This window comes from Somniosus microcephalus, chromosome 5 (genome assembly GCF_052327205.1).
Source record: "Somniosus microcephalus isolate GS21.2 chromosome 5, FLI_Smic_1.0, whole genome shotgun sequence".
Taxonomy (NCBI): domain Eukaryota; kingdom Metazoa; phylum Chordata; class Chondrichthyes; order Squaliformes; family Somniosidae; genus Somniosus; species Somniosus microcephalus.
Genome location: NC_140991.1, coordinates 246,837,952 through 246,863,711, shown reverse-complemented (window position 1 = coordinate 246,863,711; position 25,760 = coordinate 246,837,952). Strand labels below are relative to the sequence as shown.

The window sequence follows — 25,760 nt, the reverse complement described above, 5'->3', positions numbered from 1 at the left end:
CATGTATAACAGGACTAGGCAATTGAAAATATACATATATTCCAGAAGCTTCCATTGTCAGAGTTAATTGCTTCAATAAAAAAACACTTGCTTTTATATAGCGCCTTTCATGATCTCAGGACGCCCCATAGCGCTTTACAGTAAATCAAGTACTTTTGAAAGAAAGTGTAGTCACTGTTGTAATGTAGGAAACACGGTAGCCAATTTGCACAAAGCACACTCCCACAAACAGTAATAAGATAATGACCAGACAATCTGTTTTTAGTGATGTTGGTTGAGGGATGAATATTGTTCAGGACACCAGGGAGAACTCGTGCCATGGGATCTTTTACATCCACCCGTGAGGGCAGACAGGGCCTCGGTTTAACGTCTTATCCGAAAGACCAGCACCAGCAGTGCAGCATTCCCTCAATGCTGCACTGGAGTGTCAGCCTCGGTTATGTGCTCAAGTCTCTGGAGTGGAACTTGAACCCACAACCTTCTTGTCTGAATAGTGAAATGCTATAGCATTGTCTAGTTTAATTAAAATACATTACTCAAATTTTGTGCAAAATTATTTTAATAAATTATTAAATAGAAGACAGTTATCATGACATCAATTTTCATTCAATTTCTAATTACACAGAGTGTACAGGGGTCCCAATATACTTATGCCATAAGTCAATGGCCTTGCTGATGATCGCATCTGTATTCTCCTGTGGAATCTAAATGAACACACAATTAGTGCACTGTCACAATGGGGGCAAGGAAAGCAATCTTATTAATAGCATCATGGTGATTTCCAATTATTTCTTCAATGTTTCAATAGCAACACAGTCTTTAAAGATTTAAAAAACACAAAATTACATTAATTATTCTTGCTATTATATTGAAATGTGCTCTTGTGAATTTCTATAAGAAAGTTATTTCTGTACTATTATTAAATTAAGGGCAAGGATCAGACTGCCTGTCCAGTCCCCATTTTAACAAGAATCATTTACAAAAGCAGCAAAGCAGTCTGCAGTATTCAGGATGAAGCCAATTATGTCAAATCTTATTGGAACCCTGACGGAATGCCACTACTAACGCAGCATGTGATGAGAAAAAGACACTTAAACTTAGTTCAAATCTTATTCAGCTTAACATTTTAAAAATAATGTATTGCATTTCTACCTCTCAGTCTTGCCGTATAATGCAGCTTTCTTGCCTGAAAAGACAGGCTAAAGACCCATTACCAAGTCTCCATTAATGCCACTTAAGGGATCAGCTGTTGGCCGATGTACAATTGCGGCCCATGGCGACAGGTCCTGACCCAAACTCTACTTAACACCTCCTCAGAGCACAGTACAGAGGTTTGATCAGGGAAATAGAAATAACCCAGCTTGTTTGGGAAAAACTAGTATTTATTTTTAAATCTGTGTTAGTCAGGTGATAAGTTAGTATTCAATAGTCTATTTACAGTATCACACAGACTGTTCCCACCATTCCAATTTTCACTCAGTGAAAGACAGGAGGAAAAAGTTGTTGAGTTGCATGTAAAGTTGAACTACCAAAGGCAACACTTGCAGACATATAACAAGACAAATGGGTGGTTCTTGGCATACTCATTTTTGGATAGAATCTCATTGTTGAGTGTGGGGTTATGTCTTACGTGACGATCTAGTGTGTGTAGTGACTGTGATGCAATGCCTCCTTTAGCTTTGAACTGGGATAAGCAAGATTAAAAAAAGACACGGGTAAAAAGAGATCAAATAAAAGAAAATAAGAAAAGACCAAGTCCCTCTTGTTCCCCCTCCCCCCCAAAAAAGGAAAGTGAAGCAAAGCTGGACAAGGCAGTCACAAGGCCATAATTTACCCTGCTTTCACAATACATCAACCTGAACACAGCTTCTAAAAAAGAATCTTATGGTCCAAAAAAAACAAAACCCAGAGATTATTAAATAGAAAGTAGGATTAAAAATGGGAATAAATGATAATCAAAGAGACTGGAGTCAAACAGACAATTATTAGAAAACCAGTGTCCAGTATGAAGCTGTGAGTAAAGATCACAAAAGGACTTGCATTTTAAAGGAAGGGATTTGTATTTCTATAGCACCTTTCACAACCTCAGGACATCCCAAAGCGCTTTCTGGATGTGTGCTTATATCTACACTAACATACATAATAATACAAATTGTTTAATGCAACTATATAATGACCATAAACACTAATGAGTACAAACTAATAATTCTGAACATTTGAGTAACTATTTACTTTAAACAAAGAATACAGCCCCTTTTTTTGCATGAAATTGAAACACGATGAATTAAGATATGATCTGGGTAGCTTAGGATAATTTTAGAAAAACACCAAGTGCTCAAAAATCAGTTACAGTAATTGATATTGGGACCAAGTTTGATATTCAAAATTGCACAATCTCAACCATCAACAGAAAAGCACACTAGCAGCACGATAACTCACTATTATGCAGAGGGCTTTGCAACATTTAAACTCAGGGTGAGTTATTGTGTCTCATTATTCAACTTTTCACTACTGGGGAGGCAATTTACTTGGGAAAAGTTGCCAACACAACATAATGTAGCATTACTCCTCACTGACTAGTTCAAGGTCCAGTGATACTTACATTTTGAAGGAACTGTGTAATATTTTCTGCTTTATTCATCGCCATTAGTTTCATCTTAAAAGTTAATAAAATCTCCATGGCTACAAAGACCAGAATTTTGCAGGATCCACTTATAATTTTGTCCCAAACCCTGAAAATCAAAAATCATTAAGGTTTTGTTTTACAAACTAAATAAACCCTTGCCATAATATAGTGCCTTATCAAAATGAAATGTCTCAAAGCATTTACACAATGGATTACCTTTGAAGTCTGACCGTTATGTAAGGTAACACAGTAGACAATGACTCACAAATACCAAGTGACCTGTTAATTTGTTTTTGGTCGTGTTGGTTGTGGGAGGAATGCCAGCCAGGATGCTAGGAAAGTTTTATGCTCATCTTCAAATAGTGTGATGGAAACTATAACGTCCACTCTGAAGCAGAACAGGCAGAAGGAACCTCAGTTTAGCAGCTGCTGCAAACAATGCTACCTCTAACACATTGGCCCAGAATTTGCTCGAGTGGGGCATTTTGCGGCACGCCATTAGTTAGACTTGTTCTTGCACCCTTTGGCTCGCAAATGTTTTGCCCTGTAAATTGCTGGAAGTGCGAGCTGATAATGGCTCAGCGTTGGCAACAGGGCATCGGGGATCTTGGTGAACAATGGGACAAATGGTGTATCTCCTTAACCAATGAGATTAAAGGATTGAGAAATAAACAGAGGAAGGCCTGAAAAGTATGATGAATTCGAGTAGGTGAATTCAATGCCAAATCAGATACAGAAAAATAAATAAAGAAAGGGAAAGAAAGGTTGGAGTAAGAGAGAGAAAAGAGACAGAACAGAAAAGTAACATTTTTTCTTTAAAATTCAGCAGGTTTAAAATCTCCAACAACAATTCACTACCTGAAGGAAAGAGACTCCACACTGTTAATGGTTCACTCTCTGGGTAAGAGAGGTTGATTGGCAGTCATTAACAATTATCACATTAAAAGGGTACTTACGCTGTTAATTACTAACTTAACTTTCTGTGGTGCATTTAATGGGCAAATACAGCAACTTCATGAAAATCACAGGGTGGTTAAGGGCGACATGCCATTTTCGTGAAGCCAATGGTGGAGTGGCGCAAATCGGTCAGCAACTTGTGGCAATTCGCAATTCATGGGGAAGCTCTCCCTCACTACAAGTTATTATTTGTATAATAATAACAGCATGCAGTGTTCAGACGCTGTTTTTTTGTTAGCAAATTCTGGGCCATTACTGCAATGCAATATTAGCTCAGATTATGGGTTTAGGCCAGGTATGAAGCATAAGGAGTTACACAATATCCTGGACACTTTTTCTTCATCATCTATACCTCTTACAGTATTTGTTCTGTTGGTCCTATATGCAAAAGCTGCGCATGATTAAATAATTGGGCATTTCAGATTTAGATTGACTTTGTTGACAAAAGCACCAGTTTCTATTTCGGAAATCTCTGCTTTTGAAAATAACTGTGATTTGCACAGACCTTTTCATTCTCCTCCAAGATTCTCTCAAACTACACACATTATTACAGCAGCTTTACAGAGAAATAATCTATGCAAGATACACATACAAATACATGAAAGAAATGCACACACCATACTCGGATAATGCTTTAAAAACATTGGCTCAGTTGGTAAAGGCAGTATTTGACAGACATACAGACCACAAGTCCCAGGTTCAATTCTTGGGCTGTTCTAACCTGGGGCAGCTGTAGGGGTGCCATAATTGGCCACAGCTCCCCTGGATCAGGGAGGAGAAAAATCAGTATAGGTTTCCTGATCTATTCATTATCCAGTATCCCGTTACATGTGTGTAGAGGTCACGTAAAGACAGGATTGGTCATTGGCTATGGTGCCCCATCCCCCCGCCACTATTCATTCAATTAACACATTGTTTAAATTCAGACACTCGGGCGAGGTACAGGAGAGAGCTGTACCCCAGCTGGAATTATTGATTTGTGGAAAAGAGGAAAAGGCGGTGAAAAAATTCACAAAAGGAAATTGTAAGCAAGCAGCTCACCTGTCCACTCTGTTGACGAGGGGACTAACACACAATAGTCTCAGCTTTAACTTATCCATCAGTGTGGGCTACCATACTTTTCCCTTTTTGAAGGTTGGGGCTCTGAAACATTGACATCATTGCACGCCCAATGAAGATGAAATAAATGTAAATTTTAAATTAAAAAAATTCTTAAATAGCAGTCGGTTGGTTGGGAAGGATGGTATTTGTGCAAGGAGGTTTCATGGTAAGATGTATTTGCCCTTTCTTTGAATATCCCTCGGTGCCAAAAAGAAATTTACACTTTTGTATGATTTGACATTTAAAAAAGTGAAAGTTCATCCCACTAGTGAGGCCTTCCACAAACAACTTGGCCCTGACTGAATACACTGGCTGGATAGTAAATGGTGATTCTTCCCCCAAAACAGCGTAAGGAGAAGAAACCCAATGCTTTTGCATCCAAACTGAGTCAAAATCCTGGAACTCCCTACCTAACAGCACGGTGGGAGCACCTTCACCACACGGACTGCAGCAGTTCAAGAAGGCGGCTCACCACCACCTTCTCAAGGGCAACTAGGGATGGGCAATAAATGCTGGCCTAGCCAGCGACGCCCGCATCCCATAAATCGAATAAAACTTTTTTTTTTTTTTAAAACCCCGCTCCTACTCTTCCTTCCACCTTATTGAAACTTTTGCTTTCACGTGAGGACCTCAATTAGGAGATTTACATTCAGGCTTCCCCAACATTCTAGTGGGCAAAGACACTATCTGATATTGCAATCAGCCATACAGACCAGGAGGTGTCTGATTCATTCTCAGTTTATGCTGAGCTAGCTGATCCCAGCTGGGGCATCAGGTGGCATAAATGAGCTAGAGATTAGAAAACAAAAAAGTAATTAAGATTGCAGCTCCCAAATCCTATCCCCTAACGTCTGCAAGCAAGTGGGCTCATGTAACTGTTGAATAAAGACAGGATCAGGCTTGACTGTGATGCCTCCAGTAAAATAGTTTTTCATACACACTGTCTGAGCTCAGTGGCCCCTTAGGCCAGACATTGAAGGCTTCCAGTGCCACGCTGTACTGTAGGAAAACTTGGAAGTATAGTGAACAGTGAGGAGGATAGTGATAGACTTCAAGAGGACATAGACAGGCTGGTGGAATGGACGGACACGTGGCAGATGAAATTTAACGCAGAAAAGTGTGAAGTGATACATTTTGGTAGGAAGAATGAGGAGAGGCAATATAAACTATAGGATACAATTCTGAATAGGATATTGAGATCGGTTGATAGAGCGGTGATCAAGTGGATTGATATGTCCTGGATGGTGTTGAACGTCCTGAATGACTGACGCATTTCAGCACTAGAATTAAAGATAACTGCTGTGTGAATCAGTGTGGGTGCATAAAACCTGCATATATGTGGTCTGTGAGATAAAATCCACTGTATATTGCTCCGTATGTGAGCAGACACCCACCCCCCTTCCCCAGCATGTTCAGGCAAGCACCCTCCTCCCTGCCCCCCCCAACCAACGAGTTCAGGCCACCCTCCGGGATTTCAGGGTACTCAATTCCAGACCCCCCCACCCATCAGCTTTTGTGTCTTGGGGATCTCTTTACACAGCACCCATAGCGGCAGAGAAACCAGCCTGTCCCTGTGATAGAGCCATGCAAGCATTCAGTCCAAGAGATAGAGGGGTTACTCATGCTGAGTAAAGAGATCTCCATTGCACAAAAGCCATTTTTCCACCCGCTGCCGCCTCACACTTAACTGCATGTCCAATGTTTTAAGTTGTAAACTGACTTGGTGCATTGAAGTCTGTCCGTAGTTCGTAATTTGCGAGTGTCCGTGGTTCAAGGGGCAGTTTGTATCTATTATAAATGTAAGTTATTTGGGACCGTCAGTAAGTGTCCATTTTTTGGGGGTGTTGGTTTGTGCAGGTTTCACTGTAGTTCTATTTCAGAAACACAAAATTAAAAACATTGGAATGTGAACAAGAGGTTTGTAGAATAAATTTGATACATAATTAATATCTACCCAATTATGAAATGTCATTTTTAGTGTAACAAATTTGGTTAAGTTTGGGTTGCAGCCTATATGCAGATTATTGATTTTCCCCCCCTTTGGGGCCAGACTGGAGTTTAGGGAGTGGCCTTTATGGTATCTGCTTTGGATCAAAATCTTGTGATAACATGAATTTTTCTCATTTGCCACTACAGTCCACTAATAATTCAGGGTAATTTTTTGGCTCCCAAAATTTGAATTATTCAGAAATTCAAATGTAGTAGTTGCATTAAAATGGCACAGTAGCCCTATTAAGCACAATTCAAATTATCTGGTAATTAAGTGACTTCAAATTAACAGGAGTAGTTCGTAACCATAATGTTGAAGTTATTCCAGTTCAAGCAACACCTTTTTTTAAAAAAAAGTGACTCCATTCAGGGTTTACAACATCAAAGTGCCTGTTTGATAATATCACAACACCTATATCATTCTTATTCCCAGTATACTTAGCAGCACAACTCCAAAAAAATCATGGCTGTATATGCGCCCTGGTCACACAATTGTGAAAGCAGCTTTTTAAAGAAAAAAAGACTTGTATTTATATAGCTCCTTTCATGATCACCGGATGCCCCAAAGCGCTTTACAGCCAATCAAGTACTTTTTTGACGTGTAGTCGCTGTTGTAATGTAGAAAATGCGGCAGCTAATTTGCACACAGCAAGCTCCCACAAACAGCAATGAGATAATGACCAGATAATCTGTTTCTTTGTGATGTTGATTGAGAGATAAACATTGGCCAGGACACTGGGGAGAACTCTGCTCTTCTTCGAAATAGTGCCATGGGATCTTTTACGTCCACCTGAGAGGGCAGACGGGGCCTCGGTTTAACATCTTATCCGAAAGACGTTCGGATGAGACGTTAAACGTTTTTAGTGCAATCTTCTAAGTAGAACCTCAACCCATTGAGGTTAGAGTGTCAGCTATTACACAGTAAATATTCCATCAAGAATGTAGACTCTATAGCCAGCACTGCAGCAACTAGAGTCAGAGTTATACAGCACAGAAAGAGGCCCTTCAGCCCATCGTGTCCGCGCCGGGCATCAAGCCCTGTCTATTCTAATCCCATTTTCCAGCACTTGGTCCGTAACCTTGTATGCTATGGCGTTTCAAGTGCTCATCTAAATGCTTCTTGAATGTTGTGAGGGTTCCTGCCTCTACCACCCTTTCAGTCAGTGAGTTCCAGATTCCAACCACCCTCTGGGTGAAAAAGTTTGACCTCAAATCCCCTCTAACCTTGAAACTATGCCTCCTGGTTATTGACCCCTCTAAGGGGAAAAGTTCCTTTCTATCTACCCTATCTATGCCCCTCATACACCACTGAACACAGGCTTCCAGTCACAAAAACAACCTTACTCTGACAGCACCTCGGAAGAGAAGATTAGCAATAACGTGGAAACCCCATCACCTCCAAGTCACACACCCTCTTGACTTGGAAATACATTGCTGCTCCTTCACCGTTCTTGGTATTAAAATATTGGAGCACCTTCCTGGAAGCACCATCAGCTCAAGGATTGCAGCGATTCAGAAGGCGGTTCACCAAAATATTCTCAGGGCAACTACATATGGGCAACACATTCGGCCTTGCCAGCATTGTCCATGTCCGTAGAACAATAAAAGCAGTTTTCTACCTACACGGCAACTCTTCCCTTTTTCAATTTCCAATATCAATTATTTCTTTCTTTCTTTCCCTTTTGCTCTCCACTCTTCTATTTCCTGGCCTACATGATTACCTACAGGTTCCTCCTGCCTCGCTTTTTATTCAGCCATTCCAGCAACTTTTCACAAGACAAGGAACAAGCTTCACACCTCAAATTAAGTGCGCTACCAGAAAACATATCACCCAAACACAGAAGGTTCTAGGTTCAAACCTCACTCCAGGACTTTGATATGTAATCTAAATTGACACTTCAGTACTGAGGGAGTGCTGGATTGTCAGAGGTGCCTTCTTTCAAATAAGATGTGAAAATAAGATCTCCCTGCCTGTACAGGTGGACATTAAAAGAATGGATGACACTTTCTGAAAAAGAGCAGAGACCCCCAGTCAATAATGCTCTCTCAACCATCACCACCAAAAATAGATTAACTGGTCATTCATCTCATGGCTGTTTGTGGGATCTTGCTATGTGAAAACTGGCTGTCACATTTGACAACAGTGACTGCACTTCAAAAAGTAATTTCTTTGTTTATGAATGCAAGCCTGTCTTCCAGGAACAAGATGATAACAGGTATTACATTACAAGGATTTCTTCATGAGCTAAATAAAGACCAGCATACAAACTGATCTCAGTATCATTGGCACACATCAACGTTGCACCCAGAAAACCACCTATACACTGCTAATGCAATGTACATATTCATTTTTATTATAAAATTATTACACATTGCAATCATTAATGCAACAGAATGCCTACCTTTGAAGGCTGGATTCAGGTAAACAGCCTGCAAAACAATGCATGAACCACAAGTCATAGGGGAGTTTACTCATGGCCGAGCATATCTTGAGGTGGGTGAGGAGTTTGCTGTCTTCCAGATTCAGATAATGTTCAAGGCTCTTCGGCTACTCAGTTGATAAAGGACAAATACAAATTCTCATTCATTAATTATTTCACAGCAATGTTAAAGGAGAAAAATACTAGGGACTATTGCTCAATTTACTATTTCTCTTCAAAACACCACTTAAAATAAAAATGAAGAGTTTTCCCTGTATGTAAACCATTTGCTGTATGAAACAGTGAAGTGAGCAAACTACAATTACATCAATCAAAGGGATCCTAAAAGAGCCATTACACAGCAAAGCTTGTATTAGAAATATTACTTTGATATAGCAGCATATTCATGAATTCAGCTAACTTGACTCAATTTTCATATGTAAAGGAGGTTGGTGGCAAAGAAACTGCATATTTTATACTTAGCACAGCACAAGTCTATAATCTTTGACTTATTGCACTTGATGTACCACACCTCTACTGTGCAAAATATACTTGCTACAAACCATCCTTCTTAAAATCAGGAAATACCATCACTGCCACGTTTGCGCATGCATACAATGGATGTTGGTATGCATGAGAGAGCTGTCCTATGGGGAGAGATTGAGAAGAATGGGCCTACATTCTCTGGAGTTTAGAAGAATGAGAGGCGATTTCATTAAAATATACAAAATTCTTAGGGGGCTTGACAGGATAGATGGCGAGATGCTCTTTCCCCTGGCTGGGGAGTCTATAACTAGGGGGTCACAGTCTCAGGATAAGAAGTTGGCCATTTAAGACAGAGATGAGACGAAATGTCTTCACTCAGATGGTTGTGACTCTTTTGCATTCTCTACCCCAGAGAGCTGTGGATGCTTAGTCTTGAATATACTCACCGACTAAGATCAATAGATTTGTGGGCACCAATGGAATCAAGGGACATGGGGAGAAGTGCAGGAAAGTGAAGTTGATGTAGAAGTTCAGCCAAGATCTTATTGAATGGCGGAGCAGGCTCGAGGGGCCATATGACCTATTCCTGCTCCTATTTTTTATGCGCTTATGATGTCTTTCGTTGTTTATGCGTGCACCTATGTACAGAGGTGGTAATCATGGTGTTCACTAATGCTTACTGACCGCATGTTGTTTGTTGATCCAAAAAGTTAGGATTACACTGGTGGGCAAGTATAATGGCAGCACTGATCAGTGTCATGACTGATTATTGGCTGGAGAATTATGCCAGTTTTGGTCAAACAAGGAGCTGATTGCCAGACCACCACACTGGGGAAGTCTCCTGCCCAGTGCCACAAGAAAGAACAGTGTAGCTCTGGTAGATCTGTAAATTGTAGTGCCAGATTCACAATTGGAGCAAAGTAAGTGGGGCACTAAAACTTAACAGCACAGGTATCAGTTATTCAGATAACAAGATAGTGTTGACTAACAGACAACACCATACCATAAATTCTCCTCCTGCTTTTAGTAGTGAGACAGGAATAGAATAAAGCATATGGGAATGCTCAGAATAAGACATGGTTTTAATTACCACTCCTGATCACTGTTGCTTGTTTTATTGCATTAGTGTCATTCTCTGCCAGACAACATATTAATATTTACATAGAAGATAGGAGGAGTAGGCCATTCGGCCCCTAGAGCCTGCTCCGCCATTCAATGAGATCATGGCTGATCATCCAAATTCAGTACCCTGTCCCTGCCTTCTCCCCATTTCCCTTGATCCCTTTAGCCTTAAGAAATATATCTAACTCCTTCTTGAATATATTTAACTAGCTGGGGGAGCCCGGCGGTGCCGAGGCTTTCTCGAGGGCATGTTGTTGTTGGAAGAGAGAGAGGGAGCGACTGGGGGGAAGAGAGAGAGGGAATGAGAGAGAGGGAAGGAGAGCGAGAGGGAAGGAGAGAGAGGGAAGGAGAGAGAGAGGGGGAAGGAGAGAGAGAGAGAGAGAGAGAGAGGGGGAAGGAGAGAGAGAGAGATGGAAGGAAAGAGAGAGAGAGATGGAAGGAGAGAGAGAGAGAGGGAAGGAGAGGGAAGGAGAAAGAGAGGGAAGGAGAAAGAGAGGGAAGGAGAGAGAGAGAGAGAGAGAGGGAAGGAGAGAGAGATTGGGAGTGAGAGAGAGAGAGAGATTGGGAGTGTGAGAGAGATTGGGAGTGAGAGAGAGAGAGATTGGGAGTGAGAGAGAGATTGGGAGTGTGAGAGAGAGAGAGAGAGAGATTGGGAGTGTGAGAGAGAGAGAGATTGGGAGTGTGAGAGAGAGAGATTGGGAATGTGAGAGAGAGAGAGAGACTGGGAGTGTGAGAGAGATTGGGTGTGTGAGAGAGAGAGAAATTGGGAGTGTGAGAGAGAGATTGGGAGTGTGAGAGAGAGATTGGGAGTGTGAGAGAGAGAGATTGGGAGTGTGTGAGAGAGATTGGGAGTGTGTGAGAGAGATTGGGAGTGTGAGAGAGAGAGAGATTGGGAGTGTGAGAGAGAGATTGGGAGTGTGAGAGAGAGAGAGATTGGGAGTGTGAGAGAGAGAGAGATTGGGAGTGTGAGAGAGAGAGAGAGATTGGGAGTGTGAGAGAGAGAGAGATTGGGAGTGTGAGAGAGAGAGAGATTGGGAGTGTGAGAGAGAGATTGGGAGTGTGAGAGAGAGAGAGAGATTGGGAGTGTGAGAGAGAGAGAGATTGGGAGTGTGAGAGAGAGAGAGAGAGATTGGGAGTGTGAGAGAGAGAGAGAGATTGGGAGTGTGAGAGAGAGATTGGGAGTGTGAGAGAGAGAGAGAGATTGGGAGTGTGAGAGAGAGAGATTGGGAGTGTGAGAGAGAGAGATTGGGAGTGTGAGAGAGAGAGATTGGGAGTGTGAGAGAGAGAGACTGGGAGTGTGAGAGAGAGAGATTGGGAGTGAGAGAGAGAGAGATTGGGAGTGAGAGAGAGAGAGACTGGGAGTGAGAGAGAGAGATTGGGAATGAGAGAGAGAGAGATTGGGAGTGTCAGAGAGAGAGATTGGGAGTGTGTGAGAGAGAGATTGGGAGTGTGAGAGAGAGAGAGATTGGGAGTGAGAGAGAGAGAGATTGGGAGTGTGAGAGAGAGATTGGGAGTGTGAGAGAGAGAGACTGGGGAGAGAGAGAGAATGGGGAGATAGAGAGAGAGAGAGAGATTGGGAGTGTGAGAGAGAGAGACTGGGGAGAGAGAGAGAGAATGGGGAGATAGAGAGAGAGATTGGGAGTGAGAGGGAGAGATTGGGAGTGTGAGAGAGAGAGATTGGGAGTGTGAGAGAGAGAGACTGGGAGTGAGAGAGAGAGAGATTGGGAGTGTGAGAGAGAGAGAATGGGGAGATAGAGAGAGAGCGACTGAGGGGGAGAGAGAGAGCGACTGATGGGTGAGAGAGAGAGAGAGAGAGATGTGGAGAGAGAGAGAGGGAGAGACTGGGGAGATAGAGAGAGAGACTGAGGGGGGAGAGAGAGAGAGACTGAGGGGGGAGAGACAGAGCGACTGAGGGAGAGAGAGAGGGAGACTGGGAGAGAGAGAGAGACGGGGGAGAGAGACTTTTTCGAGGGCATGTTGTTGGAAGAGAGAGAGCGAGTGGGGGGGGGAAGAGAGAGAGAGAGAGCGAGTGGGGGGGGCGGTGCAGAGGCTTTTTTGAGGGCATGTTGTTGTTGGAAGAGAGAGAGGGAGCGACTGGGGGGGGGGAAGAGAGAGAACGACTGGGGGGGGAAGCGAGAGAGCGACTGGGGGGGGAAGAGAGAGAGCGACTGGGGGGGGAAGAGAGAGAGCGACTGGGGGGGAAGAGAGAGAGCGACTGGGGGGGGGAAGAGAGAGAGCGACTGGGGGGGAAGAGAGAGAGCGACTGGGGGGGAAGAGAGAGAGCGACTGGGGGGGAAGAGAGAGAGCGACTGGGGGGGAAGAGAGAGAGCGACTGGGGGGGAAGAGAGAGAGCGACTGGGGGGGAAGAGAGAGAGCGACTGGGGGGGGAAGAGAGAGAGCGACTGGGGGGGGAAGAGAGAGAGCGACTGGGGGGGAAGAGAGAGAGCGACTGGGGGGGAAGAGAGAGAGCGACTGGGGGGGAAGAGAGAGAGCGACTGGGGGGGAAGAGAGAGAGCGACTGGGGGGGAAGAGAGAGAGCGACTGGGGGGGAAGAGAGAGAGCGACTGGGGGGGAAGAGAGAGAGCGACTGGGGGGGAAGAGAGAGAGCGACTGGGGGGGAAGAGAGAGAGCGACTGGGGGGGAAGAGAGAGAGCGACTGGGGGGGAAGAGAGAGAGCGACTGGGGGGGAAGAGAGAGAGCGACTGGGGGGGAAGAGAGAGAGCGACTGGGGGGGAAGAGAGAGAGCGACTGGGGGGGGGAAGAGAGAGAGCGACTGGGGGGGAAGAGAGAGAGCGACTGGGGGGGAAGAGAGAGAGCGACTGGGGGGGAAGAGAGAGAGCGACTGGGGGGGAAGAGAGAGCGACTGGGGGGGAAGAGAGAGCGACTGGGGGGGAAGAGAGAGAGCGACGGGGGGGAAGAGCGAGCGCGACGGGGGGGAAGAGCGAGCGCGACGGGGGGGAAGAGCGAGCGCGACGGGGGGGAAGAGCGAGCGCGACGGGGGGGAAGAGCGAGCGCGACGGGGGGGAAGAGCGAGCGCGACGGGGGGGAAGAGCGAGCGCGACGGGGGGGAAGAGCGAGCGCGACGGGGGGGAAGAGCGAGCGCGACGGGGGGGAAGAGCGAGCGCGACGGGGGGGAAGAGCGAGCGCGACGGGGGGGAAGAGCGAGCGCGACGGGGGGGAAGAGCGAGCGCGACGGGGGGGAAGAGCGAGCGCGACGGGGGGGAAGAGCGAGCGCGACGGGGGGGGAAGAGCGAGCGCGACGGGGGGGAAGAGCGAGCGCGACGGGGGGGAAGAGCGAGCGCGACGGGGGGGAAGAGCGAGCGCGACGGGGGGGGAAGAGCGAGCGCGACGGGGGGGAAGAGCGAGCGCGACGGGGGGGAAGAGCGAGCGCGACGGGGGGGAAGAGCGAGCGCGACGGGGGGGAAGAGCGAGCGCGACGGGGGGGAAGAGCGAGCGCGACGGGGGGGAAGAGCGAGCGCGACGGGGGGGAAGAGCGAGCGCGACGGGGGGGAAGAGCGAGCGCGACGGGGGGGAAGAGCGAGCGCGACGGGGGGGAAGAGCGAGCGCGACGGGGGGGAAGAGCGAGCGCGACGGGGGGGAAGAGCGAGCGCGACGGGGGGGAAGAGCGAGCGCGACGGGGGGGAAGAGCGAGCGCGACGGGGGGGAAGAGCGAGCGCGACGGGGGGGAAGAGCGAGCGCGACGGGGGGGAAGAGCGAGCGCGACGGGGGGGAAGAGCGAGCGCGACGGGGGGAAGAGCGAGCGCGACGGGGGGGAAGAGCGAGCGCGACGGGGGGGAAGAGCGAGCGCGACGGGGGGAAGAGCGAGCGCGACGGGGGGGAAGAGCGAGCGCGACGGGGGGGAAGAGCGAGCGCGACGGGGGGGAAGAGCGAGCGCGACGGGGGGGGAAGAGCGAGCGCGACGGGGGGGAAGAGCGAGCGCGACGGGGGGGAAGAGCGAGCGCGACGGGGGGGAAGAGCGAGCGCGACGGGGGGGAAGAGCGAGCGCGACGGGGGGGAAGAGCGAGCGCGACGGGGGGGAAGAGCGAGCGCGACGGGGGGGAAGAGCGAGCGCGACGGGGGGGAAGAGCGAGCGCGACGGGGGGGAAGAGCGAGCGCGACGGGGGGGAAGAGCGAGCGCGACGGGGGGAAGAGCGAGCGCGACGGGGGGGAAGAGCGAGCGCGACGGGGGGGAAGAGCGAGCGCGACGGGGGGGGAAGAGCGAGCGCGACGGGGGGGAAGAGCGAGCGCGACGGGGGGGAAGAGCGAGCGCGACGGGGGGGAAGAGCGAGCGCGACGGGGGGGGAAGAGCGAGCGCGACGGGGGGGAAGAGCGAGCGCGACGGGGGGGGAAGAGCGAGCGCGACGGGGGGGGAAGAGCGAGCGCGACGGGGGGGAAGAGCGAGCGCGACGGGGGGGAAGAGCGAGCGCGACGGGGGGAAGAGCGAGCGCGACGGGGGGGGAAGAGCGAGCGCGACGGGGGGGAAGAGCGAGCGCGACGGGGGGGAAGAGCGAGCGCGACGGGGGGGGAAGAGCGAGCGCGACGGGGGGGAAGAGCGAGCGCGACGGGGGGAAGAGCGAGCGCGACGGGGGGGAAGAGCGAGCGCGACGGGGGGGGAAGAGCGAGCGCGACGGGGGGGGAAGAGCGAGCGCGACGGGGGGGGAAGAGCGAGCGCGACGGGGGGGAAGAGCGAGCGCGACGGGGGGGGAAGAGCGAGCGCGACGGGGGGGAAGAGCGAGCGCGACGGGGGGGAAGAGCGAGCGCGACGGGGGGGAAGAGCGAGCGCGACGGGGGGGAAGAGCGAGCGCGACGGGGGGGAAGAGCGAGCGCGACGGGGGGGAAGAGCGAGCGCGACGGGGGGGAAGAGCGAGCGCGACGGGGGGGAAGAGCGAGCGCGACGGGGGGGAAGAGCGAGCGCGACGGGGGGGGAAGAGCGAGCGCGACGGGGGGAAGAGCGAGCGCGACGGGGGGGAAGAGCGAGCGCGACGGGGGGGAAGAGCGAGCGCGACGGGGGGGGAAGAGCGAGCGCGACGGGGGGGAAGAGCGAGCGCGACGGGGGGGAAGAGCGAGCGCGACGGGGGGGAAGAGCGAGCGCGACGGGGGGGAAGAGCGAGCGCGACGGGGGGGAAGAGCGAGCGCGACGGGGGGGGAAGAGCGAGCGCGACGGGGGGGAAGAGCGAGCGCGACGGGGGGGAAGAGCGAGCGCGACGGGGGGGAAGAGCGAGCGCGACGGGGGGGAAGAGCGAGCGCGACGGGGGGGAAGAGCGAGCGCGACGGGGGGGGAAGAGCGAGCGCGACGGGGGGGAAGAGCGAGCGCGACGGGGGGGAAGAGCGAGCGCGACGGGGGGGAAGAGCGAGCGCGACGGGGGGGAAGAGCGAGCGCGACGGGGGGGAAGAGCGAGCGCGACGGGGGGGAAGAGCGAGCGCGACGGGGGGGAAGAGCGAGCGCGACGGGGGGGAAGAGCGAGCGCGACGGGGGGAAGAGCGAGCGCGACGGGGGGGAAGATGCGAGCGCGACGGGGGGGAAGAGCGAGCGCGACGGGGGGGAAGAGCGAGCGCGACGGGGGGGAAGAGCGAGCGCGACGGGGGGGAAGAGCGAGCGCGACGGGGGGGGAAGAGCGAGCGCGACGGGGGGGAAGAGCGAGCGCGACGGGGGGGAAGAGCGAGCGCGACGGGGGGAAGAGCGAGCGCGACGGGGGGGAAGAGCGAGCGCGACGGGGGGGAAGAGCGAGCGCGACGGGGGGGAAGAGCGAGCGCGACGGGGGGAAGAGCGAGCGCGACGGGGGGAAGAGCGAGCGCGACGGGGGGGAAGAGCGAGCGCGACGGGGGGGGAAGAGAGAGAGCGCGACGGGGGGGAAGAGAGCGAGCGCGACGGGGGGGAAGAGAGCGAGCGCGACGGGGGGGAAGAGAGCGAGCGCGACGGGGGGGAAGAGAGAGAGCGCGACGGGGGGAAGAGAGAGAGCGCGACGGGGGGGAAGAGAGAGAGCGCGACGGGGGGGAAGAGAGAGAGCGCGACGGGGGGGAAGAGAGAGAGCGCGACGGGGGGAAGAGAGAGCGCGACGGGGGGAAGAGAGAGCGCGACGGGGGGGAAGAGAGAGAGCGCGACGGGGGGAAGAGAGAGAGCGCGACGGGGGGGAAGAGAGAGAGCGCGACGGGGGGGAAGAGAGAGAGCGCGACGGGGGGGAAGAGAGAGAGCGCGACGGGGGGGAAGAGAGAGAGCGCGACGGGGGGAAGAGAGAGAGCGCGACGGGGGGAAGAGAGAGAGCGCGACGGGGGGGAAGAGAGAGAGCGCGACGGGGGGGAAGAGAGAGAGCGCGACGGGGGGAAGAGAGAGAGCGCGACGGGGGGAAGAGAGAGAGCGCGACGGGGGAGAGAGAGAGCGCGACGGGGGGGAAGAGAGAGAGCGCGACGGGGGCGACGGGGGAAGAGAGAGAGCGCGACGGGGGGGAAGAGAGAGAGCGCGACGGGGGGGAAGAGAGAGAGCGCGACGGGGGGAAGAGAGAGAGCGCGACGGGGGGAAGAGAGAGAGCGCGACGGGGGGAAGAGAGAGAGCGCGACGGGGGGGAAGAGAGAGAGCGCGACGGGGGGAAGAGAGAGAGCGCGACGGGGGGAAGAGAGAGCGCGACGGGGGGAAGAGAGAGAGCGCGACGGGGGGAAGAGAGAGAGCGCGACGGGGGGAAGAGAGAGCGCGACGGGGGGAAGAGAGAGCGCGACGGGGGGAAGAGAGAGCGCGACGGGGGAAGAGAGAGCGCGACGGGGGGAAGAGAGAGAGCGCGACGGGGGGAAGAGAGAGAGCGCGACGGGGGGAAGAGAGAGAGCGCGACGGGGGAAGAGAGAGAGCGCGACGGGGGGAAGAGAGAGAGCGCGACGGGGGGAAGAGAGAGAGCGCGACGGGGGGAAGAGAGAGAGCGCGACGGGGGGGAAGAGAGAGAGCGCGACGGGGGGAAGAGAGAGAGCGCGACGGGGGGAAGAGAGAGAGCGCGACGGGGGGAAGAGAGAGAGCGCGACGGGGGGAAGAGAGAGAGCGCGACGGGGGGAAGAGAGAGAGCGCGACGGGGGGAAGAGAGAGAGCGCGACGGGGGGAAGAGAGAGAGCGCGACGGGGGGAAGAGAGAGAGCGCGACGGGGGGGAAGAGAGAGAGCGCGACGGGGGGGAAGAGAGAGAGCGCGACGGGGGGAAGAGAGAGAGCGCGACGGGGGGAAGAGAGAGAGCGCGACGGGGGAAGAGAGAGAGCGCGACGGGGGGAAGAGAGAGAGCGCGACGGGGGGAAGAGAGAGAGCGCGACGGGGGGAAGAGAGAGAGCGCGACGGGGGGAAGAGAGAGAGCGCGACGGGGGGAAGAGAGAGAGCGCGACGGGGGGAAGAGAGAGAGCGCGACGGGGGGAAGAGAGAGAGCGCGACGGGGGGGAAGAGAGAGAGCGCGACGGGGGGAAGAGAGAGAGCGCGACGGGGGAAGAGAGAGAGCGCGACGGGGGGGAAGAGAGAGAGCGCGACGGGGGGGAAGAGAGAGCGCGACGGGGGGAAGAGAGAGCGCGACGGGGGGAAGAGAGAGAGCGCGACGGGGGGAAGAGAGAGAGCGCGCGACGGGGGGAAGAGAGAGAGCGCGACGGGGGGAAGAGAGAGCGCGCGACGGGGGGAAGAGAGAGAGCGCGCGACGGGGGGAAGAGAGAGCGAGCGCGACGGGGGGAAAGAGAGAGCGCGCGCGACGGGGGGAAGAGAGAGCGCGCGCGACGGGGGGAAAGAGAGAGCGCGCGACGGGGGGGAAGAGAGAGAGCGCGACGGGGGGGAAGAGAGAGCGCGCCGACGGGGAAGAGAGCGAGCGCGACGGGGGAAGAGAGAGCGCGACGGGGGGAAGAGCGAGCGCGACGGGGGGAAAGAGCGAGCGCGACGGGGGGAAGAGAGCGAGCGCGACGGGGGGAAGAGAGCGAGCGCGACGGGGGGAAGAGCGAGCGCGACGGGGGAAGAGCGAGCGCGACGGGGGGAAGAGCGAGCGCGACGGGGGAGAGAGCGAGCGCGACGGGGGGAAGAGCGAGCGCGACGGGGGGAAGAAGCGAGCGCGACGGGGGGAAGAGCAGAGCGCGACGGGGGGAAGAGCGAGCGCGACGGGGGGAAGAGCGAGCGCGACGGGGGGAAGAGCGAGCGCGACGGGGGGAAGAGCGAGCGCGACGGGGGAAGAGCGAGCGCGACGGGGGGAAGAGCGAGCGCGACGGGGGGAAGAGAGCGAGCGCGACGGGGGGAAGAGCGAGCGCGACGGGGGGAAGAGCGAGCGCGACGGGGGGAAGAGCGAGCGCGACGGGGGGAAGAGCGAGCGCGACGGGGGGAAGAGCGGAGCGCGACGGGGGGAAGAGCGAGCGCGACGGGGGGAAGAGCGAGCGCGACGGGGGGAAGAGCGAGCGCGACGGGGGGAAGAGCGAGCGCGACGGGGGGAAGAGCGAGCGCGACGGGGGGAAGAGCGAGCGCGACGGGGGGAAGAGCGAGCGCGACGGGGGGAAGAGCGAGCGCGACGGGGGGGAAGAGCGGAGCGCGACGGGGGGAAGAGCGAGCGCGACGGGGGGAAGAGCGAGCGCGACGGGGGGAAGAGCGAGGCGCGACGGGGGGAAGAGCGAGCGCGACGGGGGGGAAGAGGGAGAGCGAGCGCGACGGGGGGGAGAGCGAGCGCGACGGGGGGGAAGAGCGAGAGCGAGCGCGACGGGGGGGAAAGAGCGAGCGCGACGGGGGGAAGGGAGCGAGGGGAGCAGCGACGGGGAGGAGAGCGAGCCGGGGGGACGGGGGGGAAGAGCGAGCGCGACGGGGGGAAGAGCGAGCGCGACGGGGGGAAGAGCGAGCGCGACGGGGGGGAAGAGCGAGCGCGACGGGGGGGAAGAGCGAGCGCGACGGGGGGAAGAGCGAGCGCGACGGGGGGGAAGAGCGAGCGCGACGGGGGGGAAGAGCGAGCGCGACGGGGGGGAAGAGCGAGCGCGACGGGGGGGAAGAGCGAGCGCGACGGGGGGGAAAGAGCGAGCGCGACGGGGGGGAAGAGCGAGCGCGACGGGGGGAAGAGCGAGCGCGACGGGGGGGAAGAGCGAGCGCGACGGGGGGGAAGAGCGAGCGCGACGGGGGGAAGAGCGAGCGCGACGGGGGGGAAGAGCGAGCGCGACGGGGGGGAAGAGCGAGCGCGACGGGGGGGAAGAGCGAGCGCGACGGGGGGGAAGAGCGAGCGCGACGGGGGGGAAGAGCGAGCGCGACGGGGGGGAAGAGCGAGCGCGACGGGGGGGAAGAGCGAGCGCGACGGGGGGGAAGAGCGAGCGCGACGGGGGGGAAGAGCGAGCGCGACGGGGGGGAAGAGCGAGCGCGACGGGGGGAAGAGCGAGCGCGACGGGGGGGAAGAGCGAGCGCGACGGGGGGGAAGAGCGAGCGCGACGGGGGGGAAGAGCGAGCGCGACGGGGGGGAAGAGCGAGCGCGACGGGGGGGAAGAGCGAGGCGCGACGGGGGGAAGAGCGAGCGCGACGGGGGGGAAGAGCGAGCGCGACGGGGGGGAAGAGCGAGCGCGACGGGGGGGAAGAGCGAGGGCGACGGGGGGGAAGAGCGAGCGCGACGGGGGGGAAGAGCGAGCGCGACGGGGGGGAAGAGCGAGCGCGACGGGGGGGAAGAGCGAGCGCGACGGGGGGAAGAGCGAGCGCGACGGGGGGGAAGAGCGAGCGCGACGGGGGGGAAGAGCGAGCGCGACGGGGGGGGAAGAGCGAGCGCGACGGGGGGAAGAGCGAGCGCGACGGGGGGGAAGAGCGAGCGCGACGGGGGGGGAAGAGCGAGCGCGACGGGGGGGGAAGAGCGAGCGCGACGGGGGGGAAGAGCGAGCGCGACGGGGGGGAAGAGCGAGCGCGACGGGGGGGAAGAGCGAGCGCGACGGGGGGGAAGAGCGAGCGCGACGGGGGGGAAGAGCTGAGCGCGACGGGGGGGGAAGAGCGAGCGCGACGGGGGGGAAGAGCGAGCGCGACGGGGGGGAAGAGCGAGCGCGACGGGGGGGAAGAGCGAGCGCGACGGGGGGGAAGAGCGAGCGCGACGGGGGGGAAGAGCGAGCGCGACGGGGGGAGAGCGAGCGCGACGGGGGGGAAGAGAGCGAGCGCGACGGGGGGGAAGAGAGAGAGCGCGACGGGGGGGAAGAGCGAGCGCGACGGGGGGGAAGAGAGAGAGCGCGACGGGGGAAGAGAGAGCGCGACGGGGGGAAGAGAGAGAGCGCGACGGGGGGAAGAGAGAGAGCGCGACGGGGGGGAAGAGAGAGAGGCGACGGGGGGGAAGAGAGAGAGCGCGACGGGGGGAAGAGAGAGAGCGCGACGGGGGGAAGAGAGAGAGCGCGACGGGGGGGAAGAGAGAGAGCGCGACGGGGGGGAAGAGAGAGAGCGCGACGGGGGAAGAGAGAGAGCGCGACGGGGGGGAAGAGAGAGAGCGCGACGGGGGGAAGAGAGAGAGCGCGACGGGGGGAAGAGAGAGAGCGCGACGGGGGGGAAGAGAGAGAGCGCGACGGGGGGAAGAGAGAGAGCGCGACGGGGGGAAGAGAGAGAGCGCGACGGGGGGGAAGAGAGAGAGCGCGACGGGGGGAAGAGAGAGAGCGCGACGGGGGGAAGAGAGAGAGCGCGACGGGGGAAGAGAGCGCGGGGCGAAGAGAGAGAGCGCGACGGGGGGGAAGAGAGAGAGCGCGACGGGGGGAAGAGAGAGAGCGCGACGGGGGGGAAGAGCGACGAGAGAGCGCGACGGGGGGAGAGAGAGCGCGACGGGGGGAGAGAGAGCGCGACGGGGGAAGAGAGAGAGCGCGACGGGGAGAGCGCCGAAGAGAGAGAGCGCGACGGGGGGAAGAGAGAGAGCGCGACGGGGGGGAAGAGAGAGAGCGCGACGGGGGGGAAAGAGAGAGCGCGACGGGGGGGAAGAGAGAGAGCGCGACGGGGGGAAGAGAGAGCGCGACGGGGGGAAGAGAGAGAGCGCGACGGGGGGGAAGAGAGAGCGCGACGGGGGAAGAGAGAGCGCGACGGGGGGAAGAGAGAGCGCGACGGGGGGAAGAGAGAGAGCGCGACGGGGGGGAAGAGAGAGAGCGCGACGGGGGGAAGAGAGAGCGCGAGCGAGACGAGCGACGGGGGGAAGAGAGAGCGCGACGGGGGGGAAGAGAGAGAGCGCGACGGGGGGAAGAGAGAGAGCGCGACGGGGGGGAAGAGAGAGAGCGCGACGGGGGGGAAGAGAGAGAGCGCGACGGGGGGAAGAGAGAGAGCGCGACGGGGGGGAAGAGAGAGAGCGCGACGGGGGGGAAGAGAGAGAGCGCGACGGGGGGGAAGAGAGAGAGCGCGACGGGGGGGAAGAGAGAGAGCGCGACGGGGGGGAAGAGAGAGAGCGCGACGGGGGGAAGAGAGAGAGCGCGACGGGGGGGAAGAGAGAGAGCGCGACGGGGGGAAGAGAGAGAGCGCGACGGGGGGGAAGAGAGAGAGCGCGACGGGGGGAGAGAGAGCGCGACGGGGAAGAGAGAGAGCGCGACGGGGGGGAAGAGAGAGAGCGCGACGGGGGGGAAGAGAGAGAGCGCGACGGGGGGGAAGAGAGAGAGCGCGACGGGGGGAAGAGAGAGAGCGCGACGGGGGGAAGAGAGAGAGCGCGACGGGGGGAAGAGAGAGAGCGCGACGGGGGGAAGAGAGAGAGCGCGACGGGGGGAAGAGAGAGAGCGCGACGGGGGGAAGAGAGAGAGCGCGACGGGGGGAAGAGAGAGAGCGCGACGGGGGGGAAGAGAGAGAGCGCGACGGGGGGAAGAGAGAGAGCGCGACGGGGGGAAGAGAGAGAGCGCGACGGGGGGAAGAGAGAGAGCGCGACGGGGGGAAGAGAGAGAGCGCGACGGGGGGAAGAGAGAGAGCGCGACGGGGGGAAGAGAGAGAGCGCGACGGGGGGAAGAGAGAGAGCGCGACGGGGGAAGAGAGAGAGCGCGACGGGGGGAAGAGAGAGAGCGCGACGGGGGGAAGAGAGAGAGCGCGACGGGGGGAAGAGAGAGAGCGCGACGGGGGGAAGAGAGAGAGCGCGACGGGGGGAAGAGAGAGAGCGCGACGGGGGGAAGAGAGAGAGCGCGACGGGGGGAAGAGAGAGAGCGCGACGGGGGGAAGAGAGAGAGCGCGACGGGGGGAAGAGAGAGAGCGCGACGGGGGGAAGAGAGAGAGCGCGACGGGGGGAAGAGAGAGAGCGCGACGGGGGGAAGAGAGAGAGCGCGACGGGGGGAAGAGAGAGAGCGCGACGGGGGGAAGAGAGAGAGCGCGACGGGGGGAAGAGAGAGAGCGCGACGGGGGGAAGAGAGAGAGCGCGACGGGGGGGAAGAGAGAGAGCGCGACGGGGGGAAGAGAGAGAGCGCGACGGGGGGAAGAGAGAGAGCGCGACGGGGGGAAGAGAGAGAGCGCGACGGGGGGAAGAGAGAGAGCGCGACGGGGGGAAGAGAGAGAGCGCGACGGGGGGAAGAGAGAGAGCGCGACGGGGGGAAGAGAGAGAGCGCGACGGGGGGGAAGAGAGAGAGCGCGACGGGGGGGAAGAGAGAGAGCGCGACGGGGGGGAAGAGAGAGAGCGCGACGGGGGGAAGAGAGAGAGCGCGACGGGGGGAAGAGAGAGAGCGCGACGGGGGGGAAGAGAGAGAGCGCGACGGGGGGAAGAGAGAGAGCGCGACGGGGGGAAGAGAGAGAGCGCGACGGGGGGAAGAGAGAGAGCGCGACGGGGGGAAGAGAGAGAGCGCGACGGGGGGAAGAGAGAGAGCGCGACGGGGGGAAGAGAGAGAGCGCGACGGGGGGAAGAGAGAGAGCGCGACGGGGGGAAGAGAGAGAGCGCGACGGGGGGAAGAGAGAGAGCGCGACGGGGGGAAGAGAGAGAGCGCGACGGGGGGAAGAGAGAGAGCGCGACGGGGGGAAGAGAGAGAGCGCGACGGGGGGAAGAGAGAGAGCGCGACGGGGGGAAGAGAGAGAGCGCGACGGGGGGAAGAGAGAGAGCGCGACGGGGGGAAGAGAGAGAGCGCGACGGGGGGAAGAGAGAGAGCGCGACGGGGGGAAGAGAGAGAGCGCGACGGGGGGGAAGAGAGAGAGCGCGACGGGGGGAAGAGAGAGAGCGCGACGGGGGGAAGAGAGAGAGCGCGACGGGGGGAAGAGAGAGAGCGCGACGGGGGGGAAGAGAGAGAGCGCGACGGGGGGAAGAGAGAGAGCGCGACGGGGGGAAGAGAGAGAGCGCGACGGGGGGAAGAGAGAGAGCGCGACGGGGGGAAGAGAGAGAGCGCGACGGGGGGGAAGAGAGAGAGCGCGACGGGGGGAAGAGAGAGAGCGCGACGGGGGGGAAGAGAGAGAGCGCGACGGGGGGAAGAGAGAGAGCGCGACGGGGGGAAGAGAGAGAGCGCGACGGGGGGAAGAGAGAGAGCGCGACGGGGGGAAGAGAGAGAGCGCGACGGGGGGGAAGAGAGAGAGCGCGACGGGGGGAAGAGAGAGAGCGCGACGGGGGGAAGAGAGAGAGCGCGACGGGGGGAAGAGAGAGAGCGCGACGGGGGGAAGAGAGAGAGCGCGACGGGGGGGAAGAGAGAGAGCGCGACGGGGGGAAGAGAGAGAGCGCGACGGGGGGAAGAGAGAGAGCGCGACGGGGGGAAGAGAGAGAGCGCGACGGGGGGAAGAGAGAGAGCGCGACGGGGGGAAGAGAGAGAGCGCGACGGGGGGAAGAGAGAGAGCGCGACGGGGGGAAGAGAGAGAGCGCGACGGGGGGAAGAGAGAGAGCGCGACGGGGGGAAGAGAGAGAGCGCGACGGGGGGAAGAGAGAGAGCGCGACGGGGGGAAGAGAGAGAGCGCGACGGGGGGAAGAGAGAGAGCGCGACGGGGGGAAGAGAGAGAGCGCGACGGGGGGAAGAGAGAGAGCGCGACGGGGGGAAGAGAGAGAGCGCGACGGGGGGAAGAGAGAGAGCGCGACGGGGGGAAGAGAGAGAGCGCGACGGGGGGAAGAGAGAGAGCGCGACGGGGGGAAGAGAGAGAGCGCGACGGGGGGAAGAGAGAGAGCGCGACGGGGGGAAGAGAGAGAGCGCGACGGGGGGAAGAGAGAGAGCGCGACGGGGGGAAGAGAGAGAGCGCGACGGGGGGAAGAGAGAGAGCGCGACGGGGGGAAGAGAGAGAGCGCGACGGGGGGAAGAGAGAGAGCGCGACGGGGGGAAGAGAGAGAGCGCGACGGGGGGAAGAGAGAGAGCGCGACGGGGGGAAGAGAGAGAGCGCGACGGGGGGAAGAGAGAGAGCGCGACGGGGGGAAGAGAGAGAGCGCGACGGGGGGGAAGAGAGAGAGCGCGACGGGGGGAAGAGAGAGAGCGCGACGGGGGGAAGAGAGAGAGCGCGACGGGGGGAAGAGAGAGAGCGCGACGGGGGGAAGAGAGAGAGCGCGACGGGGGGAAGAGAGAGAGCGCGACGGGGGGAAGAGAGAGAGCGCGACGGGGGGAAGAGAGAGAGCGCGACGGGGGGAAGAGAGAGAGCGCGACGGGGGGGAAGAGAGAGAGCGCGACGGGGGGAAGAGAGAGAGCGCGACGGGGGGAAGAGAGAGAGCGCGACGGGGGGAAGAGAGAGAGCGCGACGGGGGGAAGAGAGAGAGCGCGACGGGGGGAAGAGAGAGAGCGCGACGGGGGGGAAGAGAGAGAGCGCGACGGGGGAAGAGAGAGAGCGCGACGGGGGAAGAGAGAGAGCGCGACGGGGGGAAGAGAGAGAGCGCGACGGGGGGAAGAGAGAGAGCGCGACGGGGGGAAGAGAGAGAGCGCGACGGGGGGAAGAGAGAGAGCGCGACGGGGGGAAGAGAGAGAGCGCGACGGGGGGAAGAGAGAGAGCGCGACGGGGGGAAGAGAGAGAGCGCGACGGGGGGAAGAGAGAGAGCGCGACGGGGGGAAGAGAGAGAGCGCGACGGGGGGGAAGAGAGAGAGCGCGACGGGGGGGAAGAGAGAGAGCGCGACGGGGGGGAAGAGAGAGAGCGCGACGGGGGGGAAGAGAGAGAGCGCGACGGGGGGAAGAGAGAGAGCGCGACGGGGGGAAGAGAGAGAGCGCGACGGGGGGGAAGAGAGAGAGCGCGACGGG

The 25,760-nt window shown here is 57.5% G+C and overlaps 1 protein-coding gene across 1 annotated transcript in view; it reads right to left on the bottom strand.

Annotated features, from left to right (window-relative positions):
• Positions 1–541: 541 nt before the first annotated feature.
• The window catches only part of tbc1d7 (TBC1 domain family, member 7), a 60,763-nt gene continuing 35,544 nt past the window's right edge, over positions 542–25,760 (bottom strand). Inside the window, 3 exon segments of the mRNA XM_085988802.1 lie at positions 542–704; positions 2,603–2,732; positions 9,076–9,221. Coding sequence (XP_085844928.1) covers positions 618–704; positions 2,603–2,732; positions 9,076–9,221 — 363 coding nt within the window. The 3' untranslated portion in view covers positions 542–617.